General features: G+C 39.5%; 1 protein-coding gene across 4 annotated transcripts in view; it reads left to right on the forward strand.

The window, feature by feature from the left end:
* EPHA4 (EPH receptor A4) overlaps positions 1-23,799 on the forward strand; it is a 133,293-nt gene that overhangs the window by 65,130 nt on the left and 44,364 nt on the right. For all 4 annotated transcript variants that reach the window (XR_003044697.1, XR_003044698.1, XM_025043266.1 and 1 more), the window contains exon 5: positions 9,201-9,539. Coding sequence is in view for 2 of the 4 variants with exons in the window: in XM_025043266.1 (XP_024899034.1) it covers positions 9,201-9,539 (339 nt within the window). In the remaining 2 variants the exon portion in view is untranslated. The remainder of the gene's footprint in view (positions 1-9,200; positions 9,540-23,799) is intronic.

Below are 23,799 nucleotides of genomic sequence, written 5' to 3' on the forward strand. Positions count from 1 at the left end.
TCATATTCTCATTTCATTTGTCTTAGGACAAAAACTCAAATTGAGACACCAACTCTTCTATTGCCATATCACGTGACATGATTTTTAGTCCAGAACATATGGTCCCGCTGCTTGTTAACTAGTTGATAAGCCAGCTGATGTACCTGTGCCTTGGATTGTACAAACTGATCAGAGCAACCAAAAGATTTTGATGATTCAGATGCAGCCTTCGTCAACCCATTCCATCACTAGGTTGCTCCTTTAGTTAGATCTCAGTTCAAGGTTTGACATAGTCAGTCAGTGAGTAAGCCACATCCTTGTCTCTTCCTTTTGGATTAACTTTCAGCATCTTGACTACCAATAGGAAAAACTACAGTAGAGAGCCCAAGTGCGTGATTCTTATCCAAAGACAATTTAGAATAGAGTGGAAAAAGATCACCAAGGTGCTGAATGAAAGGCACCAGGGATTGACCTCAGGCTAATCACTTGCTATTTGATTGTTTGCAAATTTTTTAAAAGATCCATTTTAAAACAATGCTATCTTAGCATCCCCTTTACAAACCCCCACCAACATACTTCTCATTTTATAGGGATTAATAACACAGTGTGGATTTGACTGGAAAATGCATAGGTTTAAGGAACATTAATGTATGCCCAAGGAAAGGCTTGGATAATCTACCAATGCCATTTAGTCAGGTGATCACAGTTTTTCCACTACCATGAATAATTAAGAATGGCTTGTTATCAACCAAGCCCTGTCATTTCTGGATAACATTTTTGACACCATTCGTGGAAGTCATACAGCGGTTGTGCACGGCATGCTTCTATGAAACAGGGTCAATTATACATTTTCCTGAGATCCCCTGGGGTGAGAACTAGCTCCCTTCTTTGCTGTCAGCATTTTGACTTTCCTTTTGTAGTTGACTTGTTCTACAAGCTACAGCTCAGCAGAAGATGAACTGAGAGGAGTCTCGTTGCATAGATATAATTGCTCCCCACCCTCCTGCGACCTTCCACCCAGGGAAGGAACCTTAACAGAAACTCCTAATGATGCTCCTGGGTGGAATGTAGGAACCAGGCAGAGAGGACAACTCAGAGAAAACAACAGCATGATCCAAGAAGGCATGCCAGAGACCTTCAGCATCAAGGACAAGGAGGCTAGGGGAAGTGTGACTTTGGGTGACTTGAGAAAGTTAGGAACATACCAGCTTATTCTACGAATTAGGCTTCCTTTTTTCCTTTGAATTGTTTATATCTCTGTGACAGGGGCTGTTTTAGCCTTAGAATCAGGGTTTCTGATCATAGCTTTGCATGTATCGGCTGTGTTCACTTGGGTGAGTTGCTTGATTTAGTTTCGGTTTACTGTGGCTAACAAATATTTTTCTGTAAGATTTTATTCTGGGGATGAAGTAAGATAAAGTATGAAAAAGTGCTTCACAAGAAATGCAAGTTAGTTCACAGGCTAGCTAATTCTAAAACAAAATACTCATGATTTAATACTCATGATTACTTTCCTCTGTCTTTCACGGATAACTGAGTGTTTACTTCATAAAGTGCTCCAGCCATAAACTAGTCATCTTAAAATAAAGAAACCAAAACCCTAATTCACCCAGTAAAGACAAAAATTTCCTGGAGAGGAGAATGGGCAAATAGATATACTAGAAAAATACATGGTGATAAAATTTCAGCAAGGAGTTATCTCTACAAGAAGCCAAGAGTTTTTCATGACAGCAATGAATGACTGATGGATCCAAATGGTTCTGTATTTTGATAATGGGCAGTTCTGCTTTGCTCATTGTTAAAACACATAAACTGGTGTGATAAAAGATTATGAGCTTGCTGTTCATACATCTCAAAAGAGATGTCCCCTGAACAGCCGTCTTTATGTAAACTAACTCACCGGCAGCAAGTAGAGATGGCAAAGTATACAACTTGATGATTAGGGTGTTGTGGGGAGGTTATGGGCTTTATTTCACTCAAAACTTACACATCCCGTTTACTCTGCCTTGTAACCTGTCTTTCAGCTGGAAAAAGATTAACAAAGGCTTATCTGAAGGGTCGGAGGGTTTTACAGCTAAGGCACCGAAGTATTATTGACAGTTCAAAAGTTGTACATGATTAATGAAGCTTTATGAACTGGAATTCGAGACCTAAGGTGCCTCTTCCTCAGAACATATGTCTTGTACTGGTTGCTTTGGCCTTTTAGTAGGGTGACAATAGGACTTAAAGAAATTGATCATTTAAGAGTTACGTTTCTGCCCATGCTCTCGGGGATGTTTCTTTCCGCATCCAGAATTAATTTCATGGCTCAGGTACTGAATTTTAAAATGGTGATTAAAAATCAGTTAAGTATTAAAAGTCTGTGATAGCTCTGGAAGCCACTCTGTACATGAGCCCAGCTACTTCAGTTTCTTATCAACTATCTCCTAGCCTTGGTTGTAGATTTGAATTTTTTTTCTTCAACCTTTTAGCATGCTGTTGCCTTTTTTTTTTCAATCAACTTTTGCAATATACAGAGAAGTGCTATAGAGGTGATGCTCCTGAGGAGGGAGCTGCACTGGGCGAAGGAAGCATCATTCTTTGATTTATTTGTTCAGCAGATACTTGATGAACATCTGCCATACGTTTGGCATCTTTGTAAGGGCTGAGGACACTCTCATAACTCAGAAAAGAGATTCCTGTTCTCATAGAGCTTCTGTTCTAACGGGAATACGAATTATAAACGAGGGAATTTTAAATTCCTTCAAGAAGAAAAAAACGGAAGATCACATGATAGGGTAAAATGGAAGAGAGGAGAATTTTACTTTGCACAGAGTAGACCGGAATGAAGAGGGGTGAGTTTGGGGCTCAAACCAGCATCTTAAGGAGGCAGGGGAAAGAATTCCAGGCAGAGCTACCAAGTCTAAGATACGCGAGTCGCGTGTTTAAAGTTTTGCTAAAGCCGTGAGTTTTAAACTTGTCTTATTTATTTTTTTTCTCCCTCGGTCCTGAAGTCTGTTAGTACTTTTTAATTTCAGTTGTTATAAGAAATAGAAATTGAGGATTGCATGTCACATTACCCCATGTGCCCAGACAGATTTGAACCCTTTGGCAGAACCTATTTCTAAATGCAATTATCATGGCAGGTTTCCATCTTTTACCAAAGTTCCAGTTGCTTCCTATAAGAATGCAAAAGTGTATTTTACCTGACTTGTTGGGGTGAGGTACACAGAGTGCTCTTGACCTAGACTTCCCACAGAACGGTCTATACCAAACTCCTGGTTGACATTGGAGACATTTATGACTCTGTGTTCAGTGTACAGATTTCAAGTGGCTATGTAAATATCGGGTTGTCCTAAATGGAGCTACTTTAAATCTTGGCATAAGCCAGCAAGTGTGTTCTCTAAACTACTCAGAAATTATACTTTAGTCTCATACATGAGAGTGAAGGACTAAGATTTGTGGAATTACTGGAATTTTTTTTTTTTTACTTGGAATACTGCCCTTCTTAAATGTCACATTCACTTAATTTCTCTAGAGAGTGTGTGATTCATTTCTGGAAGCTTGTCATTTCTCAGAGGAGAATACGTGATAGGTTAAGGTAGATCAAGATTTTTTTATGATTTAACATGATATGATATTTTATGATACGATATGATAGTCCTTTGCTTTTGCTGTAATTTGGCTACAGTTTCTTTGAGACTTCAAACTGTCAAACTCCTGTCAACTGAATGCAAGTTGACATCCCACTAGAAAATAATAATTACCCATTGTAGCACCTTTTACCCGTACCTGCTGTGCGATACAAAAAGTATTTCACACCAGTGAAGCGAATGGATGTTCATTAAATTTATCCACAGTGGCAAGAAATACAGTGCCGTTTCTTTCAAAGCAGTGAGAAACTCAAGAGAGTGGCCATGTCCTTCATTCCTTTTTTAGTCAGTGACGGTAGGTGTAACAGGCTTTCGAAACCGGAGTTGTTACCTGGGCTGTATAAATGTGTAAATCAGGGTTTCTTGTACTGAACGCCACTGATAGGTTTGGGGTATGCTTGAAATCCCTAGAATTATGTACAGAATTACGAGGATTCCTCTGAGCATCCTCCTGGGAAGAGGGTGCTTTGCTCCCATCAAATTCTCTAAAGCTGGGCTTGGTAAACTGTGGCTCAGGGGCAAAAGTCAACTGACCTCTGTTTTTGCAAATTAAATTTTCTCGGAACACAACCACACCCATTTGTTTAGGTGTTGTCTATGGCTGCTTTTGAGGTATAGTAGCAGCGTTGACCAGTTGCTACACAGACCGCGTGGCCCAGAAATGTACTGTAAAACCTGAAATACTGGCTACCTGGCGCTTTACAGAGAAAGTTTGCCGAACGCCATGCTAAATGATTCTAAGTTCAGGATTATTGCATATCACTTTCGGTTTTGGTAGTACAGCTATTATCTATGCCACTAAATTATATTCAAAATGCAAAGGGCATTTTCAACAAGAGAACTTTAAAAGAGTTTTACATGCTGGCTCATCCTTAGATGCAGGGAGAGAATCTTAGGCTTGTAAGTGAATTCCAAGGGGGTTTTACCAAAAACGTAAAGAAAAGACATTTATTTTCTCGTAACTATGCTTTAGTATTTGATTGATTTATATTTTAAAATGTCTTAAATTTGATGATAAAAATAATTAAAAGAAAAACTGTAGCTCTATAAAGGCTAATAAAGAAAATGCCAGCCTGCCTTCAAACATGCTAAAATTTACTGTCTTCAGAGAGCAAGTTTTACATAACTTCATGCCTGAATTAAGATGGAAAAAGAAAAGTCATAATAACCAATCTCAAATTAATAAAACTTTAATTGATAGAGCCCACATTTAAAGTTCCAGCCATACTGATTGGTTAGGGAACTATAAAAAACGAGAGAAGGCGGGCTTCTAGCCCGCGCTTCCTCCCAGGGCTCATGTAAATCCACATTTAGCTTCCTCTAGTCTCTTCCTTTCTTCTCTAGCTTCCCTTCCTTCAGCTATACAGGAAAGTATCAAAATGAATTTATAAATGAATATATATATATACACACACACACACACACACACACACACACACACACACACATATATACATATATATACACACACACATATAAAATGAATATATATATGTATATATATCCCTCCCTACTTTTTCCAAAGTAGTTTTAAATTTTAGAAAAGAGGAAATTGAATTAAACTAGTTACACTGAGGTCCTCTTTTACAGAGCTTAATGCTCATGAATCTGTATGTGAAAAAGCTGACCGATACCGCTTTAGCTCAGAGAAACCTGTTAATTCATACATTTAAAATAACACCAGGGGTAGGTGAGCATCGATACATTAGAGGACTCTGTTAGTTTTCCTTCCAGTTATTCACTCATTTATTGACCATCAAACATTTATGGAGCTTGCGCTGAACCTGGAATCATGGTAGCTAATGGGAAATGATGAAGACACCAGTTCTTCTCGTGAGGAGCATGTAGACTGGTGATTGAAGCGGGTGTGTATCCAATATGTGTCTGATAACAAGACCATGTTCCAAACACAATAGGAAATGGAAATAAAGACCCGAACTGTGGAACAATACCATAAGCAGGGTCGCTGCCGGTCATACACTCAGGCTAGTACTGGGTAGTTTTGGAAAGTGTAAAACCCTGCTAATCACAATGACCCGCAAGCTACCTGAGGCTGGTGTCTGCTCAGTAGATGTGATGTCGAAATGAAGACTCAGAAATAAAAACAAATGTTAACTTTATTCCTCCTCGTTATGCATCTCGTATTTGTAATTAGAGACTTATTTGCAACTGGACATATTTCCAATGAGAAAGTCAATCAATTGCTTGTCAGAAATGTCCTAAATATTCACACACAATACTTATATAAACAAAGGAGGAGATAATCTAAGAGTTAAGATTTTTTTTCCTCTTCTAGATGCTTTGTTTTTATTGAAAGACTCATATTACTCAGAATGCCTGTTTCCTTTTTTTTGTAGCCATCTCAACAGGTCATTGTTTTAAGGTGCTGTTAAGTACGGCTGTTGGGCCCAGATTGACTGTTTTAAGTTCGTACTTTTCTCTCATTGTCTTGAGAAAAGAATACTTTCTTTTCTGAGGAAGAGATGGCTCCTCCTTATAAATGTGTTTATTGTCCTTTAACTGGCAAAAGTTAAAAAAAAAAAAAAAGAAAGAGAGAAAAACACAATCCCAGAAACACAGTGCAACCACCAATATGATTTTAATTTATAAATCATGGGTCCTTTCCCATGCCTGTGCCAGCAAATGTTATAATTACACTGGGTGGACATTTCTATATTTCCTTCCCACCACCTCAATTCTCTGTCATGGTCCAACTTTTAAGCCGCTACGATGCCCATATAACCATCACTCCCTATGGCAGCAAAACGTAAAACACGTGCGGTACAATTCACCAGACCATTCATGGAAGCAGCACTGAACTTGAACTTGCCTAGTTCTTTATCTTTTCTTGAGCATCTACCCGAGTCTTCTTCCTAAAGGAAGAAGGTTGTTCTGGGCTGCCTACTACCTGTTTTCCTGCCAAGCCTCCAATTTGAAATCCTGTAGCACATTTTTTTATTTTTCCACGTAGCAGTGTTATATCTCTGAGGCCTGTGACCATTTAGTTTTCTGCTCCATTTCTTCTCTGTTTAGACACTGCCATGCCCCGTCCTACATACTAATTACTGACTTTTTGCTTCTGCAGTGCTTGATTCATTGTGTCACATTTTCCCATGTGAAAGTGGACCAGAAACCTTGGCAAGGAGGTTAATGGATTTAAGAGTCACTCTTATTTAACCCTTGAAGTTGCGGCTGACTCATTTTATCAACCAGGTGGTGGTCAGCTGCACTGCAGACTAGTATCAGAGTCTATCACGGTGGAAGGGCCCACAAGAGCTGAACAGGACTGAAGAAAAACACTTCCTCTTCCTACCTTTACAGCTCAAAACTGGGTTCAAACGATTGATCTTGTTACTATACCTGTAATGGGGCCGCATGCCGAGTGGAAATAACCCCAGAGTGGGAGTTAGTACGCATGGATTTTAGATTCTGGCGCTCATTAGATTGCATAAACTTCCTGTATTATCAAATCCACTTCCTGGATCTCAATTTCCTCATCTTTAAAATGAGGCTATTTGACCAAATGATCTTTACCATCCTATCTGGCTCTAGGAGTCTATGATTTAAAGAGCTCTGTTCATTTATTTAAAAACAATTTATTTGACCCTGTTATTTTCTAGTCACTGTGCTAAGGACTGTAGATACAAATTCAAAATCTTAAACAAGGAAGAAATTTACATTTTCTTTCTGAGGACTCTGTGAGGGGTAATCTTAACTTTTAACAGAAATTTTACGACATTGTTTTTTCTTTAGAGTTCACAGGATGGGAAGCCGGTCTTAAAGCTAAGGCTGTAATTAGTCTCAAGGGGAGATTGGAAAGGACTGCTTACCTCGTTAAAATAAAGTCTTCAATTAAGCTGTATAAAGAGAGAAGGAGAGTGGATTAACCTTATCAGTGTCACCACCAAATCCTTTAGCCATTCATCGCCATGAGCTAATAATAAATATTGAAGATGACTTGTTATTCACAGATTTCCTCTTCCAATTCTCTCTCAGTGGCAACTTTGGAAGAGTACATTCCATTATGGCCTACCAGATGAAGCTTCTCTTGACTTCACGCAGGCTTCCAGTCAACGCCTTCTTCCTTAGGAACTGACCAAATTTTCCTCAAACAATCATTACAAATAAATTTGAAGTAGGATACAGTGAACAAGAAATCTAAAATGTTTGTTAACCTTACTTTGGCTCTTTTCTTGGAAGACCAAAATACAAGAGAGGAGAGAAAAAGAGAAGGTTTTCCAGTTGTTGCATTGAGTAAATATTTTTCATTAGAATGTGGCAGGCATCTTTTAAATCTTTGGAACCAGCTCAGACCAGAAAAACCTCTCTCTCCTCCCATTCTGACTGTCTCTCTGAATGTAACTTGTGTCACAACCTCTTGGTTCATAAAGTCTAATAGATAGCAAGAAGCAAGAGGGTTCATCATGGTTCTATACTATTAGTATTATTATCATGATTATTCAATCAATCGCTGTGCTGTTTGAGACCAGTTGTAATGTTTCAAAACGGCCACCGCCACCAATTCCTGTTTCAGAAACTCTTCGATGTCCGTGGGAATATGAACAGGTTTCCTCCGCTCTCCGAAAGCAAAGAGTTCACTTTGTTGGCATAAAGTGAAGAAGCAATCACCTTGGGGCACATCTCGCTAAGGGGATGCACAGGATATAGCACCGAAGCTGACAGACACAGTTCAGAGCTGTGGTGACTTGCCGCTGAGATGCTGGCTATGGCTCCCAGGGGAGGAATTTGATGGTGTAGGGTGTGTACTGCCTCTATAATAGCTCGTGGCTACACAAATACTGAACACTGTTTTTGGTTTTCACCTTTTTTTTTTGTAAAAGTGAAAAACCTCTTTGGATTTCTTTTGGACAGCGATAACAGGTATTAATGTAGGTCTTTCGTAAAAGCAAAGCAGTGGGAAGCAAACTTTCGAAAAATGGGGTATACTTGTATGCTTAAAAAAAAGCATGCTGCTTCCCTGGCCAGTTGTAGGACAGATTGTGGGGCGCGGGAGCCTTCGTATAATACCTACGTTGAGTTGAGATCTTTAAAAAACAGTACCTTCCTTCAACATCTGGGCAACCAAGATAAACCAGTTTCTCCTAATTACCCATAAATAGTTTAATCCTCAACTGCTATGTTGAAATGAAGAGGCGTAGCTATACGATTCAGTTAATTTTATTTCATATTGATGACACAGCATACTTAGGAATCATCATTTATCTCCAAAAGTGGTACATAACTCGTAATTTACCAGAGTCCCACTGCAGCTCTGGGAGCTAGAGTAACATTTGCATGCCTATTTTTCAGATGATAAGATCAAGACTCGATAAGTTATATTTCCTGTCACTCCAGAGAGAAAGCCTGAGTTTGGAGCTCATTTGATGTAGGGTTGCTTCACATCTCTAGATTCGTTTGCATAGAAATGAAAATGGCACACGTCCAGACTTCTATTGTTCTTTTTAAAGATCTTTTCTGCTTTTTGTTTTCTCTGCTACATGGGTCCATCTTACTTATTATATAAGCTCAGAAATTGTAAAAGGATCATTCCAGTTCTTGGTGTAACAGTATGCTTTTTTCTTTCCCCAGGCCCTCCATCTGCTCCCCTGAACTTGATTTCAAACGTCAACGAGACTTCAGTGAACTTGGAATGGAGCAGTCCTCAGAACACAGGTGGCCGCCAGGACATCTCCTACAATGTGGTGTGTAAGAGGTGTGGAGCCGGTGATTCCAGCAAGTGCCGGCCCTGTGGAAGTGGGGTCCACTATACCCCGCAGCAGAATGGCCTGAAGACCACCAAAGTCTCCATCACTGACCTGCTGGCTCATACCAATTACACATTTGAAATCTGGGCAGTGAATGGAGTGTCCAAGTATAACCCTAGCCCAGATCAATCAGTGTCCGTCACCGTGACAACGAACCAAGCAGGTAGGAATCAGATCCACTTCATTGTATGACCTAAATGTGTATAGAGAATGAGCTTGTGTTGATATCCGTAAATGATAAAAATTTCTGCAATTGAAGTAGAACTACATGGATCTAATTATAAACCTGGGAGCTGTGTTATAATATAAACAATATTTAGAGGGGATGTTTATTCATTCAGCAAATTTCTTTTGGGCATCAGCTGCATAGCATGCCCTGTACTAGGTAGTAGAGATTAAATGAAGACCAAGACAATGATGGAAACCAGAAGACAGTCCAGTGAGCTGGGTCACTCCATGCTGAACTTTTCTTGTAAGGGATTCATTCGTATTGGCCATTTTAATCACAAGAGTCACGGTTGGACATTAGAGCATTTACAGATTATTTAGGATTATAAACTTGATTTTTACCAATCTGTGTCGGTATATTGGTATTTGCTGTATTTTCCAACAAAAATATTAGCAGCTATGGTTTTGATCTTGTTTTTTATTTTAAAATTTAAAAAGTAATTGACACGGATCTATACTAGAATTGCCATGTAAATCTGTGAACAGTGAATGGTTAATGGGCAGCTCGATCTGTGTGGTTGATGAAATTTTCCTTATAACTCATACTGCTTTTTCAGCCACTTTCATCGTTGAATCCACAATTGACACCTGGGGAGAGGAAAGTTAATTTACCCCATTTCCTGCATCTCTTTCCTTTTGTAATAGAGATGACGAGAAAACATTTTTTTTTTGTTCCTGAAGAGTTTCTGCTGAGTTAATGGCAGAACTATTACAAAATCTTGAATATCAGATGTTTCAAAGTGCAAAGTAGAATCTAGATTTCTAGGCTCCAACTCCCGACCCACTCATTCCCATTTCTCCCCTAAAAGAGTTCCCACACGTTCTCAAGCTAATTTTCCATTCTGTATTTCTGCCACATGTTTCACATTGCTGGCTGCTCATTACTTATTTCTGAAGAGTTTAAAGAGGAGCAGGAAAAAGGACTGTGGTTTATCCTTTTGTGAGGCTCTTAAGAACAACAAACTTTGCTGGAAAAGGATTATAGATTGCCAAGAATCCTATCACGTCTTATTGCATTTTCCTTTCAAATGAATGTTTCAGTAAGTGCACTCAATAGTTAAGTAAAATATATCTGTACTAATTGATCTATAGTGAGAAGTATTCTAGTATCCCAATTCGAAGCCATTATTTTTCCACTTTCCCCTGAACTCTCTAGAATAAATTAAAAGTTAATACTTGGAGAAGATTTTGAACTGAAGCTAGGATGGCAATTCTTTCCCGAAGGCAGGTCGTCTGGTGATGGCTTTGTCTTTTATTTCTGCACTTTTAAATTGTGATCATGGTTAGTGGTAATTGGTTTTATTTTTCTACGAAGACTAGGATGATTTAGGAGAGCATCACGAGTACTCTGTGATGGCCAGCTTTTTATTAGTTCTCTTTTGGAAAAATGCAGTGGACATCGTGTACATAGATCCTGGGAAATGCATTGGTGTCGCTGGTGTCTCTTAGTTAGAAAAGAGCCAACAAGTTGCAGCGCCATCTCCGCAGCCCCTAGAGAATCTGACCCGTAAGCCAATCGATATTTTTATGCTCAGCTCGGAAGTACCTTTTCAGCTACGCTCAAAACACATCACTACTTTGTGTTCTTAACTGAGTTAAAACAAGGAATGAACATTTTGAGGCTTCAGTGTACAAGATGAAGTCATTCTTTTTGGCAGAGAATGATCTCTGGGAGACGTGCTGAGGACAGGCTTGGCTCCCACAGATTTTGTGGGGAGACTTCTGTGACTCTCCTCTGTATACCTAAGGATTTAAGCCAAGGGATTATGTCAACTCCCCCGGGGTCAGAAGGTGCAAGGAGCTCAAGGAAGAAAGGTTCAAGACCCCCCGGAAGAAGAAAATGTGCAAAAACATTACTAGAGAGGGAAGTAAAAAGTCAAAATTTTATGAAAAATGTAGGTGTAATTCTTTTCGATCTAGGAGCAAGGTGAACGGGATTCCTCTGACACAATGAGGTTGCTTTCTCTGCCATGGCGAGCGGTCCTGCCAGGAGGTTTGCTGAATAGGACAAAATTCCAGCTCCTTATTTTAATTTTCATGAAGGGTAGTGCTGGGAAGCTGTTCAAAATTAAAAATAAATCTTTCAATAAGGAGACCTCCCGTGTGGCCAGCCAGAAAGCTTTCTCTTAGCAGAGTGTTGTATATGGGCACTGCCTTGTTATCCTACTGTAATTTGGAGTAATTCACTAATTCAAAAGCATCGGGGTAGTTTATCTTTGATTAACAAACCCTTTCTTCATAGTAGTGTAAATTAATAATGTAGGCCAAAATTTTGGGTGAATGTAGCAACCATTAAACTCTATCCAAGCTCCCCTAAGCATATTTACATATGCACGATTATATTCTAATTCTAGTCTTTCTTATCATTTTATTAAATTAAATTCCTTAGGGGCCTTTATAGGCAATGATATCTCACTCTGTGAGGAATACACAGAATAAATGAACATTAGCGTTTACCACCTGGAGGCCCACAGTTTGTGGCTCTCCATTTTGGCTCGGTTTTCATAGAGTCCCTTCTCTCATCTGTAACTTATTTAGGAACAAGCAAGCAAACAAACACAAAACTTCCCAGAGTTCCTGGCTTTGTCATTACCTCCTCTGAGGCTTTTGAACAGTTCCACAAAGATAAAATGACCTCCCCCACCCCCTCCCCAGCTAATGTCAGAGCCAGAACCTCTTGAAATCAGGGAGAGCCTTGCTGTTTCTTCTAAAATTATTAGATAATTAATAGCACTCGTGTATTCAGCTTGGTATTCTCCCCATTTGTGAGGGCAGACTCTGAATATCCGGGCATGGAGATGTAGTTTTAACTGGGCTTTGATCCCTTACTGGGATGGGGGTGGGTGGGTTTTCTCACATGCTTGTTTAAGCCATTCTAACCTACATCTTTCTGTGGTGGCGTCTTAGAGGCTATTAACACCTTTTTCCTCCCCTCCTGAGTTCAAAACTGGTTGACCCCTAAGATGAGACAAAGGGAACTCAGAATGTCAGCTTTGTTGCTGATCATCTGATGGAAGAATGTGAGCTTTATTATCTGTGGCCAAAAGGGCTGGCTCTAGTGACACTTATCCAGTGTCACCCAGAGACAGCCTGGCCCCCTGCAAGGGTAAAGCCAGCACCCCTAAGTTTGAGCAAATGGTTGCTCTATGCAGGTACAAGAGAGTAGAGAGGGTTGATGTGAGACATAGTAGAAGAGAATTCTCCCAGATTCTCTCCATGAGCTAAGCCACCCTCACCTCTATGCTAAGATCAGTGAAGGAGAAATGGGAAGAGGGGCAGGGTGGGACCTCCAGCTGAAGTCACTCCAGAATAAAACGAGGAAAATGAAAGTCCTCCCTACAGTTACTTTCTGACATTACAGTCCAAAAGGAACAAAGCGAGTTTCTCTTTGAAAACACTTATTTCCCTTGCTCCATTTTCTATCCTCTAGCAACTGTTCTGCTTTTTGTTTAGGAGGAGATGGTTCTGATGTTTATGAAAAATGAATAAGCAGACTGCTGGGTGATTTGTTTTCTAGATGGCTTTCCTTCGGTTTACTTTTACTTAAGTGGACCATCTCAGGCAAATAAATACAGGAAGTGTCACTATGTGTCACCAGGAGAGAGAAATGCTGTATAGATGAAATAAGGTTTTCCTGGCCGAGCAACGGAACTGTGAATATTTTTGCTAAAAATGCTGCAATGGCGGCCAGCAGATCTTAATATCACCGAGCCCGTTTTCACCATGTACCCCCAATTCTCTCGTACCTGTCTCCCAGCTCCAGGGATGGACCATACTCTAGATTGTTTCGTTGGTGTTCTATACAAACCCCTAATTTCACCCAGGGGCAGGGATGACTTTTTTTTATTTTAGTTGGCATGACAATGTTCCCTATACTTTACAGAGCAATACATCTGGTAACCTCTCTTTAAGCAAAGCTATTGTCTCCTAGTGACAGATGCCTTTAACACCTTGAGTTTGCAGGAGTTAAAAAAAGTTGATGGATTACATAATTATTTGAACCTAGCTAATCTCTAAGATCTTTTCCAATCCTAAAATTCCGTGATTCCAAGAATATAGACATAAACTATGAGCATGAAGTAGAGCTTATTTCTCTATGATGTTCAAAAACTGTCTCTAAACGCAATTCTAAGAGTGGGGGAAAAAAATCTAAAAATGCTTCAGCAGAATTATCAGAATGTGTCTGAATCCTGCCCTCCCTTCACCCTTCCAACCCCCACCCTGCCAAAGTATTTACTGGAAAGGGCAAGACAATAAGCTAGGTGTACCTCTAGTGTAGTTATTCCGGCCCCTCCCCAGACATTGCCAAATGTCTGGGGACATTTCTGGTTGTCACTACTGGGACGAGGGGATGTGCTATTTCATCTAGTAGGTAAAGGCCAAGGATGCTGCTATATCTTACAAAGCATAGGACTCTCCTCCCACCCCCCACCCCCAGCAGAGAATTATCTGGTCCAAAATGTCTATAGTACCAAGATTGGGAAACTCTGCTCTAGTGATGTTTGAAAAACAGATTCAGTGATTTCATAGCAATGTCCACCTTCGAAAGGTTCCATCACCATCCTGTCTTTGTTTGGTTCCATTTTTCTGTGCTGGGAACATGATGCTGTCAATACTGTTTCCAGTAATAAATGGTCCTTTGGGACCTCTTATGAAGAACCCCAGTTGCTCTGCCATCAGATGAACTGGTGCTGCTTGTTAGACTCACCTTGTCCTTTAGGATACACAATTAAAAAAAAAAAAAACTGTCAGAAAATGCAACACCAACAGTAAAGTCACAGGACGCCTCATTGTGATGCCACGGCATAGCACATGGTAGATGTTCAATACTTGTTTGTTGATCAACATATTTATTTACAGTAAAAACAATCAGTGAACTCTATTTATCAAATAGTGATAAACTTAATAAAACCAAAACAATGAGTAGAGAAAAGAAAATAACTAAGTACAAGAGGCGTACTGTCTTATTACTCAACTGGGACATTCCCAATTCTCTCTGCCATCTTTTAATTAGACGTATTATGTTATTTGAGCGAGATAATGGAGAACAGTGGGAATTCTCATCCCCACTGTGTCTAATTGCTACCTATCTTCTAGATAGTGAGAGGGAAGATTCCAGGAGCTGGTGAGGGGAAAGGAAGCAACTTAGAGAAACTGAGTTAGGTAATGTGTTCTACGCCTGGTGGCCCCAGGTTGTGTGAGGTCTGAAGCTTAGACAATTTTGGGATGATTTCAAAAAAAAAAAAAAACTAAAAATTTACAAATATCAAATTAGTAACAGAGATTTGGAAAGGGCTCGTGCAAACTTTTTTAGCTTCAGTGTACAAAATTCTGCCTCTGACTAGAATGAAAGAATGTGGTTGTCAGGTACAGGGATTACTGTGTTATTAATGCCTAAGAATAGAAAGGAAAAGGAAAAAAGTAGAGATATCAAGAGATATGAGGAAGTCTAGTTTGGCCTGGCACGAGAGGCGTTGAAATGCAAGCTCATACTGGGATGGTTCTGGCCTATAGTGTGTGAGGGTCAGCGCTAGAGTTGGCTTGAAGTGTGGTTTGAGATCCAATTAACAAACAGAAAGACAATTCTGATGATTTCGAAAATGGAAATAGAATACTAAACCCAAATGAGATGTGACCAGGACCGAGGCTTTGCTGTAAGCTTTGAAAGGAAGAGACGGAAAAAAAAAAAAGTTCTGTTGATGTTTTGAAACACAAATATCTGGCTTCTGTTAGTGTCCGAGAGCAGGGTTGGCAAACTATGGCCCAGAGGCCAAATCTTGATCCTCCATCTGGTGTTGTACAACCCACTAAGATTTTTTTTTTTTAAATTTCTAAAGTGTTGAAAATAAAAAGAGAATAACATGCTGCGACATTTAGAAATTATATAAAAATCAAATTTTAGTGTCCATCGAGACGTTTTATTGGCACAAAGCCGCACTCATTTGTATGGTCTAAGACTGCTTTTGCGAGGACAACAACAGACTTGAGTGGCTTCGACGGTGCGAATGGCCTACACACCGAACATATTAACTGGCCATCTCACTCCTTATAGAAAATGTTCGCCACCCCTGCTCTGGGTACGAAATCAGGAAGGAAACCAGTCACATGGGAGGCTGAGAAGATGGCGAAGTGATGGTGTCATTTGTGGGACGCTCTCTGACAAAGGGTGTGGTGGATTAACATTTAGGTGAATCTCACAGTTGAAATAATTTTGATATTTGGCAAGACCTCTTCTTTTTTAGAGGTTTGGACGATGTAAACAAGATTTCACAAAAATGATGAAGATTTTGAACACGCCTTTGCATTTTTGTACTCCAAGGCTTTTCCCAGCGACACTCGGGTTCAATGTGTCATGTAGAACGTTCTTGATTTCCGATAAGGCAGTGTTCTTGTTTTCCTGAAAACGGGCGTTCTTGGCGCTATTGTGTGGTTCTCAGACGCTGGCAGCGATTTTCTTTTCAAATAATAATATGCGCTTCTCTTTTCCATTGTCTCCTCACTGAGATGGTTTCTCGTTTGCCTTTGACCTCAAGGAAATCATGTGTTTTTCCCTCTTACTCCTAAGAAAATTAAAGGAAAAAAAACACGTGATGAAACTAGTAAAATCTATAAGTTGGGAATCTTTCTAAAGACATATTTTAATCTTTTTCAAACAAATTGTAAAGCCATGGCATTCAGAGAATTTGCTCAAAACTCATTCGTGCTTCCTCATAACAGTTGACCCTCAAATAACGTGGATTTGAACAGCGCAGGTCCACTGATCATGTCGATTTTTTTCAATAAATACTATAAATACATTTATAGTATTTATTGAAAAAAATGTATTCTTTCTTACGGTTTTCTTAATCACATTTCCTTATCCCTAGCTCACTTTATAGTAGGAATACAGTATATACTCAAAACTCATTCGTGCTTCCTCATAACAGTTGACCCTCAAATAACGTGGATTTGAACAGCGCAGGTCCACGGATCATGTCGATTTTTTTCAATAAATACTATAAATGTATTTTCTCTTTCTTACGGTTTTCTTAATCACATTTCCTTTTCCCTAGCTCACTTTATAGTAGGAATACAGTATATAATACATATAACATAAGAAATATGTTATATGTTAATCGACTTTTTATCAGCAAGGCTTCCAGGGAACAGGAGGCTATTAGCTAAGTTTTTGGGGAGTCGAAAGTTATATGTGAATTTTTGACTGCAGGGAGCAGTCAGCACCCCAACCTCCCATTGTTCAAGAGTCACCTGAGCTTGGTATGTAACAGTCGGGACCTATCAAGTGCAAGCTGGCTTGAAAGTCCTTTCTTCGCCTGGACAAACGCACAGGGGGCTTCAGCGAAGCCAGGCTGTGGCTTTATTATTGTCAGCTCTGACCCAGTCATGGGCTCCTGGACTTGCACCTAATGCTTCGGAAACATACATTTTAAAAATAGGCAGTACAGGTTTTTAAGGGAGCTGTCTCTTGATTCTAGATGCTATACATAAAATAATTGATGCTATACATAAAATAATTTCATGTTTATAGACTATTCTTGCTACCCCTATAATTATGAAGCATACTAATTATGATCATATTTAAAAATAAAATAAGCCTATAGATATGCAATGGTACAGCCTCTGATATGTGGCACAAGGGTCTGTGACTTTGTATTCAAGGTGGGTGTCACAAATCTTAGTGAGGAGAAAAAAAATAAAAGCCTTCCAAAAGAATCTATTAAATTATCTAGCTTCAAGGTTGACTGAGCAGCATAGACAAATGCCTATAGAGTCTAGGGATAATTATTGCATATAAGTAAAAAAGGTGTTGTATTTTTTTTAAGATGGGAATATTTCACTCTAAGAAAATGAAAGTTTTATTCATACACCCAAGACTGAGAACGCTATTTTTCCTGACTCCTTTGCCTTCACTCCTATATAAATATGTACACATGTTCATTTGTGAGGCGAGAGATCCATTCGGTAGCATTCACTCTAAATACTTGACAGTCTAAATCTGATTTGTTTTTTACTTCTCAGATTTGTGCTTGTAACTTCAAATACTACTGCCAACTTTTATACCTTCTGGAGAAGCCACCAAGAAATTTGCAAAATAAATACCTGGCTGAGATGAAGAAGAAACAGTACAGGGCGAGCAAAGATTTTAGATGGGCTCCTAAATTCTCTAGTTGTCACTCCAATTGGCTAAATTAATTACTGTCTCCTTAGAGGAGACACCCTAGATTTCAGTTTGAATTGAGCATCAATAAAAAGATCCAGAGAAACTTTATCAAAGCTTCCATTAACCCCCTACTGATGTCTTTAAAGAGTTTTTTTTTTCCTTGAAACACCAGGAAAACCAAGAGCCATGCTGCAGGACTAATCCTCCATGGAGAGATCTTAAATCTGCAGGAACTAATTAAAATGCCTGTCCATGTCACCCCAGTATACAGAGCTTTCTCTGAATCTCAGCGTTTCCGTGCTATTTTCACGGGGTTATACAGTAAAATTGCATTCTGTATATTGTCTTCGGGTCAAGACTTGTGAGTGGGTTTTTTTGGTTTTACATTATAATCTGTCAAGATAAGCAAGACTTAGCTCTAGCCAACAGTATTAAAAGTATCTCTCTTTTTAAATGAGTGTTTACCCAGTGTTTACCTTTCGCCCCAACACACACACACGCGCGCGCGCACACACACACACACACACACACACACACTTTTTCCATTATTGCTTGTGCCAGAAAAATGAAGTTCATGGAGGCTGCCTCCCAGCTGAAATAACAGAAAAAGAGAGATGATGCCAGACATCAGTGTGGTCTCTTGCCTAGTGGACATGGTGGCTTTCATTGGGAAATGTCACGAAAGATTTGGTCCGCACACGGGAGTCAGTACCCAGACGGCTGTGGGAATCTGGGTGAGTAGTCAGCAAAATGGCTGCCAACACAGACCCAGAGCCAATGAAACAGCTCTTATGTTCGATTCCTCTTTTCTCTATTGTGATAAATTGGTCAGTCCACTCTAACAGAACTCTACTGGGGCTCTCCTGACTGTCTTTTCTTTCTTTCTTTTTTTTTTTGTTATGACAAAGCAGAAGGGCTACTTTCTAAAACATAATCGATTTAAAATATAGGTAAAATGACAATGATTTGAAAGATTTGTTCTATTTTGCTGTCACTCTTGGAAGGAGAGGAGAGATGGAAAAAGAGGGAGGGAGTACCACTTCCTTTTGCCCGGTATCTTCCAAATGATAATCAGTGTACATGAATTTTTCAGGCAGTTTGGTCCTCATTGTCAAAAAAGCCTCTCTGATGAAGGCTGTGGGTATATAATTTTTTAAAAATTTCTTTTCTAGGAACCTTTTGTCTGTGATGAGTGCATACAAACAGGACTTAAATATGTAGCTTCATCTTCTCAGTGGGTGCTAAATAGGGATCTGCCACCAACAGGTTCACTGTGTGTAACAAGCTAGGGACAAGATCCATCCATTAAAACAAACACTGAAAGGGGCAAGCTCACAATGGCTCCCTGGAGAGTTGGCGTTGTCTAGATAACATACTGCAAGCTGTAAATCTGCCTCTTGAATCAACCTTATTTTTTTTTAGTATAATAAGTGTGTATTTTGAGCATAATAAGTGTGAAGGTAGATGAGAGCCGTGCTTCTTCCATGTTTCTTTGTCAAAGCCAGGGTCACAACATACAGACAGGGACTTTGAATATGCAACAGGCTGAGAGCTTAATCAAATGTTTCTTTCACTCTTCAAGATAATCAAGGACTTTTCTTTTTTTTTAAGCCAAGAATTGCAAATGATCCTAAGAGTTGCTGGTGGAGCCCTTGCTTGTGTTGAATCCCACTGACTGGGATGCTGGTCCTACAGGGCTCTAGAAGGGCGAGACTTTAGGAAACTTTCTAGGAGGATGCTTTCAGAGGCTTGGGAATTCTTGGCACTAACATCCTCTCGTTTCTCGCCACTTAAAATAGGCATGGGATTGTCAATACAGTAAGAAATCAGGATTCTTGTTGCTTTGTTTTCCACTGAAAGTAAGGGGTACAAATATGTCTCCCTGTGAAAATTAAGAGTGTTTTTGTTTTATAACCAGGAACAGTGGTCACAGAATTTAAAGAGCACACGTTGTGTTCACAGCCCTCGTCGTAGACACCAATGCCAAGTAATCAGCTAATTCAGGTGTGGCTCTCAAAGGCTGGTAAGATGGCTAAGGAATCTTTATACAACAGAGTGTATTGTCTGGGGAGAGTGATAGATGAGAAACCCTTTGGATCTCACTGTTAAATTTTTAAGGGTGTGACGTGAACTGTACGTGTCCTTTGGATGGTGGCCTCTTCTTTTCCTCTCTACCTCCTCCTCCCTTCTTGTTTCAGAACACACACAAAATGCTTCCCTCGGTGTGCTGGAGCCTTGCTCCAATGTCTTCCTCGTAGACCATGCTGTGGGACTATTTCTAAGTGAGGTCCTAAGGAGGTCCTTCTGGTATTTACAGACTCCTGGGTGGAGCCAGTAATACTGAATTTCACACTTCAGTGAATTGTGTTAAAGAGAGACCCCAGCGAGATGCTGTGAACCTTCTAGTTAAAAAAAAAAAATTCAAGTCCTAAAAAGTGAAAGCTTTCCTAATACATTCTTTGTTACTCTTTATGACTACAAAAGTCATCTTGAATTCTCAAGCACAGATCCAGTTGAAGACATCTATTGGCCTTAATAATATTTTAAAATTTAATAGCTCTGTTGTTTTAGCCTCGATCTTATAATGCCCATAGGAGTTTAAACTATCTGGCACATACAATTTATGTACCTGGCTGATACCCCAAAATAAAAAAAAAAAAGAAATAATCCTATGGTTGAAAATTCCCAAGCCCAAAAATCCCTTCTCATAAATTATGCTCTTTTTTCTAACCTCTATCATAGCTTTTAAGAGCATTACCAAAAAGATAGGGTTTCAGATATGAGGGCTGCAAGAATATCATTTCATGGCCACATTTTTTTGAGAGCATAGCATGTGGTGACCATTTGTATATGAAATATTTTCAAAATGTGCTGGTTGTAATTTAACCCAAAGTTCTCTATATCTGTTCTCTCCACTTACCAGTCACTTCTGTGTGCATGTCTACATAGCAAGCAAGAAACTGGACAGGAAACCTTTGGCTACAAAAACAAAAACAAAAAAACAACAAAAAAACAAGTCTTCCTTAGGTAGTATGAAAAACCAGCTCTTCAGCATTCTGTGGTTCATGAATATTGTCCCCTGAATATTTTGATACCTTGTATTCAGAACTTTCCCAGACTTCTACTCAGTGGAACCAAACTGGGATTAAAATAGAGAATGTCAGCGCTTCCCTCGATTGGTCTTCCTCTCTCTCTCTCTCTCTCTCTCTCTCTCTCTCTCACACACACACACACACACACACACTTGTAACATTTCACTTTATCATCTGTGGTCATCACTTCTCAGCATCTAGTCATTGTTCTTTAAATCAAGCAACATTTGGGATTGGGAAAAATTCTGAGTAGCACAGAATACCTAGATTTGCATTAAAATTGTACTAAAATATTTCCTCTGCCTATCTTATCCTGTCAGTGATAATCTGTAGCCTACGGTTTCATGCTCTAGTTTATTCTTTGTCAGATATTTTTTGTTTCAGTTTCCTCCCCCCGCCCCCCGCCTCCCGCCCCTCTATTCGGCCTATGTGCTTCGAAATGAAATAAGGGAAACAGATGAGTTACAAAAAAGTAGTTTCAGAGATAAAAAAAAAAATTACAATGTCTGGTGAAAATGCTCACAACTTAAGGAGCTTATATTCTTGATTTATGGTCACCATGACATTTTTTGAGCAGCTCATTGGGTCTTTTTAAATGACCATTTGGAAAAGTAGGTATCCTGTTCCAACGGTCCATGTGAATTGTGTGGCTCGGGAGATGACTAATAGGAAGCCAGACCTCTCTGTCTTGGGGTCATCTCCTTGAATCTGGACTACATCATAAGTGGCCCAACGGCCCGACCATCTGTCAGCCATTGAGTGGCTATTGTAATGGAATTGGTCTCGGTCCAGATCTTCATCGACAGGTGTTCACATCATAAGTGACACTAATTGACTTTCTAGTCATTCTTCTTGGAAGACGGTGGGTCATCACAGTGATGGCGATGGGCAGTGAGTTATTCATGATAGACCCGGACTCTGTTCAAAGCCAAGGAGCACAGCACTTTGAGCTGGCACCAGTCTGGTACCTTGCAAATATTGTCCTTGTCTCTCATGGCTTCCATTAGCCTCAGAAATAAAAACAAAAACAGGAATTGAATTTCAAAGGATAACTTGGAATGGCTAATGCTGCTTTTCTGAGGCTACATAAGCATCATGTGTTGAGGCCTTTTTCTTCATTTTGTTCTATAGTGATAAGATGCCTTCTTTGAAAATTATATATAAGGAAGAAAAAAAATTGGATTCTGGGCCTCTATGATAATATCAGTCAAATTATCTCCTTTTATTTTTTCTTTGTTTGCTTTGAGATTGATTACGAGGTCACTTATTCATACCTATGAGTTCATACCTCTGAATAAGTTATGGGTGAATCTCTTTGATGGAGAATTTAATAAGGTTATTTTCAGTGCTCTTGTAAAATGGAGGCCAGTGTGAAAAAGTAACTTTGAGACTCTTGTTAACATAAATTTTAAAGCATGGAATGCAAGGGGCTTCATCCAACCATACACTCTTCTGTTGTTCCAGGTATGTGAATCCAGAGTAAGCTATCATGTATTCACTCTCACCTGGGGCCATGAGCTGAGGGGTGATTTGGCCTGACTTGGAGGAGATTATTGGAAGTATTAGTATTAATATTAGTATTAGTATTATTAATATTTTGTCCCCTGAAGCTTCCTAGGTTTATCTCACGGCATTTTTTTAAAGTATACAGATGATTTAGATGTCGTTGTAGCAAGTGGCAAAACTACACTCCTGAATTAGTTATCATGCTTAATAGTAAAGATGACAACAGCCACGGTGAATGTATTTATTGAAGCAGATGGGCTCCTTTAGCAGAATGATCAGTGTCTTTCCTCTCTCTGAAAGGCTTTTCAGGGGTAGGAAATTGTCAAGCAGCTGATATAAAGTAATGAACCAGGCTTTTTATTGGTTCGTTTCTGGAGCAGGCTTTTAAGCATTTCTGCCTGTAAATGTAGAAACCTGAGTGTGGAAAGTAAAAGGCAAGAGCAAAGATTTACTGGGTGCATCTATCATCCTGGCTTTTAGAGTCTTTGTGATGAATATATCTTTAATTGGAGACTGATCTAGATGCTTTGGATGTCAGAAAGCTATACATGTTACAGCATTGTCTCATGGTTCTTCACACAGCAGGACGATTAGCAGCTGTCTGAGTAACAAAGAGAACCTGAAGCCCACAGCACAGCTTTTATTTTCCAGATTTGGAATGCCTGAAGCTCTCCAGTGGAGTCGATAGCTAAAGGAACTGAAGCCTCGATTCACAGCCGTTAATCCTTTTTGCTCACTGTGTTATTTCTGCTCAATAGAAGAAAACCCTTCCTTTACACCATCCTCCGTATTCTGGATTAGTTTTGGAGGGCATTTGATCACAGAAGAATTCACTTTGTCCAGGTCTCTTTATCCCGTCTAACCAAGACACCTAAAATAATGCCAATTAAGAGTTTATACTAGATACTTTTCAACCTACTGAAGCACAATGAGAAGGTTCATTTTCCTAGAGACATTCAGAGGAAAAAAAATTATTTTATTTTTCTGTTGTTGCCGACTTTGCCCCGTTTTCTTATCTTAAACACCTGTCTTGCTCGGGCAAATTCTTATAAATTGCCTTCCAGTAGAAAGACTTGTTTTCCTGTTCGCCTGGAACTGGCATTCTTACTTAACAGGAAATACATACTGGATCTTGCCATGTTTCTGTTGGCAAGTGTTGGGCTATCTTTGTCAGAACCTGCCAACAAATTTCTTAGCAAGCAAGTAGAAAGTAAAACAAGCAGTTCTCAGACGAAACAGAAGATATACTTGAACTGCATCAGAGACACTTGGGTGCCGTGTAAGTCATTCCCAGTTAATTCTGGGAGCTGGAGGGTCTTGGTTTTGACTTGAACTGTCACTTGCTTATAATTCTACAACTAATGGTATGGCTGTAGGTGTTGTAATGCTAATTCAAGATAGTAGCTATTTAAAAAAGTAAAACAGGGATTTAAGTA

Source organism: Pteropus alecto, unplaced genomic scaffold, assembly GCF_000325575.1.
Source record: "Pteropus alecto unplaced genomic scaffold, ASM32557v1 scaffold110, whole genome shotgun sequence".
Classification (NCBI taxonomy): domain Eukaryota; kingdom Metazoa; phylum Chordata; class Mammalia; order Chiroptera; family Pteropodidae; genus Pteropus; species Pteropus alecto.